Source organism: Pelophylax lessonae (genome assembly GCF_965119305.1).
Source record: "Pelophylax lessonae genome assembly, chromosome: 2".
Classification (NCBI taxonomy): Eukaryota; Metazoa; Chordata; class Amphibia; order Anura; family Ranidae; genus Pelophylax; species Pelophylax lessonae.
Genome location: NC_138769.1, coordinates 554,245,130 through 554,254,559, shown reverse-complemented (window position 1 = coordinate 554,254,559; position 9,430 = coordinate 554,245,130). Strand labels below are relative to the sequence as shown.

Sequence of the window (9,430 nt, the reverse complement as noted above, 5' to 3'; positions counted from 1 at the left end):
ATGGAGCTAGATGGTGTTTCTACATTCAAAACCTGTGTTTAGGAATGCCAAAAATTTTTTTTGCGTACATAGATTTCATAAGGGAGTAAAGCAAATCATCCATCATGACCCTTACATTGAAAACCTGTGTTTAGGAATGCCAAAAAAAAAAAAAAATTTTTGCGTAAGTATATTTCATAAGGGAGTAGAGCAAATCATTCATCATGACCCTTTCCATAAAGGTACATAATACTTTACTGAACTTTCATCTAACTTTCTGATTTGTATCAGCTAGGCTTAATCAATGGTTTGCTTTAACACCTTTTTGCTTTCATACTAATTTTCATACAGTGCCATAAGGGGTGACCACCTGGAAACCTAACCACTTATTTTTTGTGTTCTGTCACAAAAAATAAAAAAGATTGATATCCACTGTTTACAAAAAAAAATACAAGAGGACGGGTATTTTTATGGGTGTATATTAGAAGCTTCTTAAGTTTCCTATATATGCTTGTAATCTTTAAGAACACTTGTGGGTTACAAAAACAAATGACCTAACCCCAACTTTCCCTATATACTAACCAAAAGACAACCTAGCAGCTTGTCATTATTGGCATGCCAAATTAAATCTTGACATAAATCTCTCTGGTACAGTATTTGGTACAGGAATATAGGGAGATATGGCAGTAAACTATAGAGTGGTATAGATTATAACTCATATAGTTAGTGTCTTGTCTCATTTGTTACTTCTATTAATCATATAATATACACTAAGATTGCATTGTTTCATTATATTATATTTATATATTTCTTTATATTTTTTAGATAACAGCAGCAAAAAACAAGGTCTATTAAATCTCTATCCAACTGTATTTATCAAGGATTATGGCTTCCTATAATGAAATAACATATGGTTATCTGTGATCCAATCTTTAGAGTGAAACAGTGCACTATAACGTGGAGTTAGCTCCGTGTGGATTTACTGAGCTGAAAATACCTTCTGGGAAAAATATATATATGAGCTCTAAAGATAATTCTGGTTCAATTTATGGAGCTCTCAACATTGTACCTACCAAAATGTAATTTTACCATGATTATAGATGTTCAGTTTACATTTTAGAAGTAATGACTAAATGTCTGATTGTCTGTTGGCTCTTTGTAAGGTATGTGTGTATCTTCTCCCTATTATCCTGAAATCACTCCCGCACACATTTTCTGTCGGATACATGCAATTTCAAAGTATTTGACAGATATCTGGAAAGGGTGTGAAGTAAAAATGACCAAATACTTGGAGATCCATCTTCAATTGGCCATTTAATGCTGCCCATCCCTGCTATTCCATACCACATACAAGCTTTCTTTGTTTACCTGGGTACTATTTTGTGGCTTGTTTACCTGGTAACTATTTTGTAGCTAAAATGTTTCCAAATGACCTCTGTCCAAACTTTTCAGAGATCTTAATATTTTACTATGGCAGTATCATAGGTCAATTGGAAGTCAATAAAAACTTATGACAGAGCTGTGGCTGAACACTAAGGCTACGTTCACATGTAGGCGTTTTGGGGCGTTTTTCAGCTCTAAGGATCACCTCAAAAAACGCCCAACAAGACAAATCCTATTAATTTCTGAATCCAATTTCCTGTTCCCATCTGAGCGTTCCAACGCCTTGAGCAAAACACCCGACGCTCCAAAAAGCACATGAGTTTTTTTTGGGCAGATTACAGGCATTTTTGTTAGATGTCAATACCTTTCTCCAAACACCTGCAAAAAACGCCTGTAAAACACTTGTAAAAACGCCTATAAAAATGCCTGGAAAACGCCTATAAAATAGCAACGCCTAGATGTGAACGTAGCCTAAATGCTCAAGTCTTCCAACTACAAAATGTATCAGCTTACTTATAAAGGAGGGTAACAGAATGTACCACACGTTACTATGGCATATACTGCTTATATGGTGAAGTGGACATCTGGCACGTTTTTTAGCGTCAAGCACCCAGGAACCACCAGGAATGACACAGAAACGTTTATTGGCCATTATGTACCACCAACACATGAATGACTTAATGGTGGCTAAAATAACACAGCACTAAAAGCTTTTTTGCCTTCACCACCATTGTGAATTTAGCAGAGCCCATTCACACAGGGGCGAAACGACTTGCCGGGGCGACCTGTGTGCACCGCGACTTTGGCGCGACATGCACGGAATTCATATCATTGAAGTCAATGCAAGTCGCCTCCAGGCCAAAGTAGCACAGGACCCTTTTTCTAAGTCGGAGCGACCAAGTCGCCTGACAAGTCACGCTAGTGTGAATAGGGACTTAAAAAAACAAAAATGTAACATTTTGTGCCTGAAAAGTCCATAGATGTGGTGGCTACATCAGTTTTTTTTTTTCAGACTTTTTTACAACTGGGGATCCCATGAAATTAACCTGTTCATATGTGGACTATAAACATTTATCTTCATTACACGGGGGATGAGAAGGTTAGTAGTTTATCAAATACAATAACATTGTTTGATGCCTCAAGCTTAGCTCACGGGAAGAAGCAAGGACACTGTTTTTCTGGCAGGATCAACATGGACCCTCTATATTTGGTAAAAATGTTCTTAACCTGAAAAAGGAAAACTAATTAAAAAAGAGGGCACAATCAAAAGTGGGCCCACTTTCATTGGCTTGCGACTGCTTTAAGTCAATTCTTAAAGCGGCAAAAAGTTTTCTAGTTTTGCTAAATAGATGTTTTAAGTTAATGCCCCTTTAAGTCTTCCTTCTAGAAGCTTCTAGAGTCTTCCAGAATCCTGTAATGTGTATTTAATGGACTTTTCAGTAGCTTCTCCTCAGAGTGGGTCAGCGAGAGCACAGTGAGCGCCCCTCCTTCCCACCCTTTGTCGCATGCACTTTAAGCAAACTTGTCACCTTTGATCAAAGGGGGACTGTTGTTGAAAATTTAATTGATTTAATTATGCTCGAGTCCTGATGACTGAGCAGGTATTGTTGGTTTTATTATATGTTAAAAAAAAGTTTAAATATTTATTAATTATTTATTAAAGTGCGGCGGCCTATATAATTTATTCCAAAGTATTGTGCGTTGAGTTTTTTTTTGCAGCCTGCAATCCCATGCAACCAACACATATAAACCCTAGTAAGTTACAAATGACGACATTTTTGTTCTTGGGTTTAGTTATCATTTTAGGGTAGCTGTGAATAAGGCAGTATAGAGGAATAAATAATGGCCATCAGGTTACTTTAGCATTATATATGGCAGCCCCTGTGGAATTTGCTTGGTTTTAAACTTTAAAAAGGAGTCCTAATGCACACCGTTAGTAAATGACATTTTCTGAGTCTCTTCCCTTTATGCTGAGATAGACTCAGCTTCATCCACTATGTGTTGTTTAATGTCACAGAATGGGTCCCCTGTCATTTATGTCAAGACTACCTGAAGCTATGTGTTTTCACATGCAAACACTATAAAAAATAAGAATAGTTTTACACAACATGCTGCAATAAAATGAACAAAGTTTTGCTGCATTTAAAGTGCGGTAGGCTTTACATAAGAACTATACTAGCATAAAGCGCCGTACATATGGTAAAATGCTTCATTAGGTTTTTTAAAGTTATAATTAGGACTCCAGAATCAGAACAGTGGGTTATGTTTAAAAAGGCAGCTTGGGAAAATGACTGTTTTGCATGTGAAATATGCGCTTTGCAGAAAATAGAAGATTGGATTGATAAATCCATGTTGGGATACTAATAAAAAATATTAGTGCACATGTGTTCAAGCCAGCAGCTGGTAAGAAGTCTGTCTGCTGCTTCAAAGAAGACCTCCAGGTTAGCTATATATATAAATGAGTGGTGGTGAGTAGATCATCAAATAGCACTCACCTGTATGGCTTCTAATTCATTGGCTGCAATCTACTTTCAGGATCTGTGACCAACTTCATCGTGTCATCCCATAGACTAAAATGAAGATCACACTTGTTGAAGACATGCTGAATTGTCCCCAGGTCCCAAAAGTGAATCACAGCAAGACTTTTGGCCAGATATTAGAGTATCTGGGAACTACAATTTATCATAGCAGTACATTTTTTTTCTCTGTATTTGCTGCAATAAATGGTAAATATCAGCTTTTCAACCTATTATTCTGACTTCCCAGACTTGTCGAGGCATTGACAAGCATGGGACCCAAAAGGATAGAACTATATAGAAAATGATGGGGTGGAATGGAATTCGGTGGGGTTTGGTCATATTGCAGCAGTTTATACATGTCCTGCTTTCCTATTTACAGATATTGGGAGGTGAAAAGTACATGTACAGTTGTACATAATTTATGTGAGGTTGCCACAGTAATCCACGAATCGTTAAGGCTAGGCAGCCATAGTGCTTGAACACCTAACCTATACAGCATGCAAATATTCACAACGTTGACAATGTTTGCAACACGGTTGTGGACTATGTAAGAGCATTCATAGGAACATTGCTGTTTGGCAGTCCTTCTACTGAGCCCCCCCCAAAAGGCAATAGCTTTTTGAACACATACTTCTTACCCTGCTTGTGTCTTCAGCCTTGTACACACAGGCTTCAGTTTACATAAGAGAAGTGTGTTCAGCAATCAGTTACAAGGCAAATGCATGCTTCAAGCAGTTTTCTCAAAGCCTTTAAAGCACCCACCATCTGCACTTTTAGCATGTTAAATACAATTCCTAATGGGGGTGTTGATTGTCACCGTAAAGAAGCAGCTAGCAATCATTCAGGAAACTGCAGCAATGTTTGAGGCCCTGTTCACACCTGAGTGATTTTCAGCTTGTAAAATGCTCCGCTCTGAAGCTCCAAAACGCCCAACAAGCAAAATTCCACTAATTTCAATGGCCCCTTTTCACATATGAGCGTTCTGTCGCCTGAAGCTCGGAAAAGTACATGAGCATCTTTTTGGCAGATTACAAGCCATTTTGGCCCCATAGACTTCAATAGAAGCGCCTGACTTGAGCAAAAAAAAAAAAAGCTCCCCCCTCTCCTCCCCCTAGTGATTTCTATTGGCTAAATAAAAACGGCCGAAGCTGTAAAATGCTTGTAAAAAGCTGCAAAAAAGCTTAAAAAAATGCCCGTAATGCAATACCTCAATATTCAGGTGTGAATGGAGACTGAAACTTGTTGAAAGCTTGCTGAAGCCTGGTAGCAGCAGCCAAAAACAAACATTCTGATCTATCCTAATGTCTCCAAATGATAGCTGAAGGGTTCTTTAAAAACTTAAGAAAGGTATTTTAAAGATTACTGACAGATTTGTAAAGTGTGATGTGTGCTCTTATACAAGCTGATGCCCATGTGTACAAAGCATTTGTATCTGATGTCAATTCCCTACACCAGTATGTCCTGAGAGCACAGGATTCAATCCTGTTCATGTAATGTTATCTTAATTCAATCAGTATGGCCAGATTGTCTTTTAGGATTCCTGCAAATAAGATGGTTTAATTGAACACTCCTCAAATGTGCCACCTTGGACTGCCCCCAATGTCCCAAGCAGGTGTGAAACTGACAATGTCACTTTAAATGTCTACGCCGAATCATGCTTTTACTTCCCTGTTCCACACAAAGTGTATATGCTATAGTTTGTGTCATTACAATAAATGATGGAGAATTGTAACCCTATCATGGGGTGATCACACTGCCAGCTCATATCAGCTGGATAGAGACAAGGGAGATAATGACACCCCAGTGTTTGTACCTTGGCAGTCAGAGCTGGATTCCCAGCACTATTGCATGGAAAGTCTTGTAAGAAAAAATCTCAGTATCTGTAGTGTAACTGTCATCATAACACTATAAGATCTGAAGGGATTGACAGTGATTGTGAGTTTTTAGGATTGTTACTTATTTCAGTAATACACTGCATCTACCTTTAAACCACAAGATCATGTGTTGTATCTTGGCTCTGCTTTCTGACTCAGCTACTCATAAACAGCCCTTCTGCCTTTAGTATTTTTTTGCAGGCCGGTCAGGATAAGGCTGCTTTTCTCCCACACCGCATTCTTGCCTCTTGGTGCTACCCGGAAATTTACACTTGGTGGCTGTGCCTCATGGCATGCACTGCCATGCAGGAGGAGTGTGTGTATGTGTGTTGGATGGGTGTGTGGAGAAGAATTCCTCTCAATAGCTGTCCTTGGGCCAGGGGCGGTTGCGTTGCCAGTTCCTGTCATTGTGGTTCTGCTCAGAGTCACGTTCCAGAAGGCGATCCTGAGAGTCATGGCCATTGGTATTGTGCAGTCCACTGTTGTGGTGCCGGTGAGGCTGGTAGAGGTCCTGGTAGGCATCAGAGTATTCCTCCTCCATGTGGCGGGAGCTCCTCTGGGAAGAGGCCGTCCAGGTTTTACGAGAGGTTTCGCTAGCCTCATCTGACTGCATTAGGCTGTCACGTTCTAGAGGGGAGTGTTCACTGGCTCTATCCGAAAGAACTTGCTGGTTCTAGGAACAGAAAGAGAGAGAGTCTATATACATGACACGCACACACAAAAGCTTTCCAAATTTTAAAGTGTCCCCATCCTACTCAGAGTGAGAGTCATTTTGTGGGTTTTGTGTTTGTATGGCCAGCTCTATATTTAGACTCTATGTTTCCTTGAACGATAATGTCCTTTGGGCAAGCTCTGTTCCTTGTGTTATCTGAGTATTTTAGTAAAAAACTACTGGGGGTAACATGGGGTCTGCTTTGTATGCAGAGCTACATTTCAGTTTTACTGACCATCAGAAAAGAGGAAGGTGAGATGGTTTCATGTTCCCTGAACTATGACTCCTCTTAACTTTCCCTGCACTCCCACTTAATCACTAAGGGAACAATTTATAATGGGGGGGAAAGTAGACACTAAGACAGAAAGTGTGTTACTGAATTACCAGGTGAAAATAAAGGAAAAAAATCCTAAAAACAGGAAAACCTATGCAGCCCCCACATCTAACGATTGATAAGATTTTTTTGTTTATATACACTTTAAAGCTTAACTCCAACCTTTTCTTTTTTTTCTTCTACATTTGTAATCTCATGTTACACATGCATTGTCTATTTGTTTGCTTTTAAATCATTTTTCCTTTCCTCCCTCCATAGCTAGTGGATAGTTAGTCCCACCCTTCTCGATGCTTTAGCCTTCATTCAGCACATGTACTGTATTCTGCTGGAGCTCGACACACTATGATTTTTTTTTACTTGATGTCCATTTGTTACAATTTGCACAAGTTTTGGATTAAAGCTTTCTAGGATCTGCAAATTGTCATTTGGATTGAGCCACTGTCTGTCAAGCTACTGAGACTATCTCAGTCACTACAATTTGATTAGTTATAGAGATCACACTTTCGGTGCTTAGACTGCAAAAACATGTAGCAACTCTTCTCCTGCATTGAAAGAATGAATCTTCCACTGCAGTTATTGTATTTTGATAGCTTACCCCGCCGACAGTCAAAATACCCAAACAATGGCTGAATCTGATTGGATTCTGTTGCTGTTCAGCAGACAGATTTTCTCCTGGTTCCTTTTATTTTTCAATAGAAGGATGTCAAGCGGGAGGATGACAAGATAGCTTTCATATAAATATGTTACACTCCAGCTTTAATTCTGAAAGCTTATTTGACAATTTTCTTCACCAATGTAATTGTGTAATTGTAAATGTTCATCACTCCCATACACATAGCCCATGATATTCCAAAAGAAAAGCTGCACACTGATAACGTCTTCATAGAAAAAACGTTAATCAGATGAAAATCTTCAGCATATGGTGCCTTCCTAGCAAACAAAAGTAAATTGTCTTGACTTTGCACTGGGACTGCACTGGGCACAACAGCCTGGTACAGCCTAACCCAAATTATGTGAATGGGCCCTAAAGAGCTATAAAAAGTCTGACATCATTTACCAGCACAGATGAATTAACCACTTTGGATGAGTCAGAACTTGGCTGGTTCACCAAGTAACCTTGTGAAGTGATCAATTTTTCCATTACTTGCTTATCTCTATTGATCAGCATGGAAATTCCATTCAAATTCATGAAGGGTCCTTCAGACAGGGGGCCAGTGTTTACTGCCCTCTGAAAAGTGATCTGTGTTGAATTGTTTTGCAGAAGGTAGTAGAGCAGTGGCTGCCAAGTGTTCAAAAAGTTATCATACCATCTACTGAATGTGTTTTGATTTTTATTTAAAGGGGATTTGTATTTTAATACTGCACCACAACTGCATTTTGGTTTGTGGTTGCGGTGCACTCCCATTGACCTTAACGGGTGCTGCCTGACAAATTCTGCAAGCAGGATTACTATTGCCACAACCACAACTTTACATCCCCTAGTTGTTTATTACCCATTTTATATACTATATGTCTGGTCTCCATTTTTCCAAGTTCTTTTTATTATACCAGGTTCAATGTTATCAATTAGCATCCTCATATTGTTTCGATCTCCTATTCTCTTGGTTATTAATAATGGCTCTGCCGTGATAATAATAGTTGGCGGTACCTGTAAACCAGGGATGGCAGTGGGTGGTGTCATTGGGTTCTGACTAGGGTGTTGGTGCAAGGGGTGATGTGTAGCTTTCCAGTACACCTCCATATATTCTGCAAGGTGCTCACAGGCATCTTCTAATTGATTCTCATCGAGTATGACATCAAACATTTCCTAAAAACAGAACAATGAAGAATGTTATCAAGATAATATATTAAAGGGAATGTATATCTTACAATTTTCCTATTACTTTTACATTTTTGCAAGACTACTTAACTCAACTGTATTTTTGTTTTTGCATTGAACGTAGTCTTGGCTACTAGTGAAACCTTTGTATTTAACTCAACTTGCCTCTTCCTGCCAGTTTACAATTTGTGATGATACAATTAGATTCTCCAAACTCATCCCTATCCAAACCTCCACTTTGCACTATTTTTTAGTCCAGTCCAGGTAATGCTCTGCATTACACTTACACAAATAAGGGGGATGCTGGTGATCTCAGTGCCGTTATATGGACACATGCCCATATTTAGCGAAAAGGTATTCACTAAATATGGGCATGTATCCATAGAAGGGCACTGGCATCATGAGCATCCCTGCCCTTTGTTTATGTGTGGCAGGGAATGACCTAGCCCGCAGCTATTTGGACATTAAAGTAACACAAAGTGGAAGTTCAGATAGAAATGGCTGTGTGTACCTCTTTTCTGGTTAACTTCTATTCTTTTCCTGCTTTTTTAATCAGTTTTAAAAGCAATATTAAAAATTTTGTTTGACCTTTTCGTCTGTTCTCTGCAGGTTGTTTTTAGACATTTTTGTCCCCATTTACTGAAATAGGACAAATTAATAAGGGACCATACAGTGTGGACAAGTATAAAAATGACGCTTAATTGATGATTATATGGGGTAATTTTGAACCATAAGAAAAATAACTAGTAATAAGGGACAAATACAGAATTACAAAAAGTTTATTGATGCACACCTTGACAAAGTCTTTGT

At 38.8% G+C, this 9,430-nt stretch overlaps 1 protein-coding gene across 4 annotated transcripts in view; it reads right to left on the bottom strand.

Annotated features, from left to right (window-relative positions):
• Window positions 1–5,102: 5,102 nt before the first annotated feature.
• Window positions 5,103–9,430, bottom strand: part of CACNB3 (calcium voltage-gated channel auxiliary subunit beta 3) — a 399,535-nt gene continuing 395,207 nt past the window's right edge. For all 4 annotated transcript variants that reach the window (XM_082245623.1, XM_082245624.1, XM_082245622.1 and 1 more), the window contains 2 exons: window positions 8,450–8,608; window positions 5,103–6,428 (listed from right to left, as the gene is read on the bottom strand). In XM_082245623.1, coding sequence (XP_082101749.1) covers window positions 6,114–6,428; window positions 8,450–8,608 — 474 coding nt within the window. In that variant the 3' untranslated portion in view covers window positions 5,103–6,113. The remainder of the gene's footprint in view (window positions 6,429–8,449; window positions 8,609–9,430) is intronic.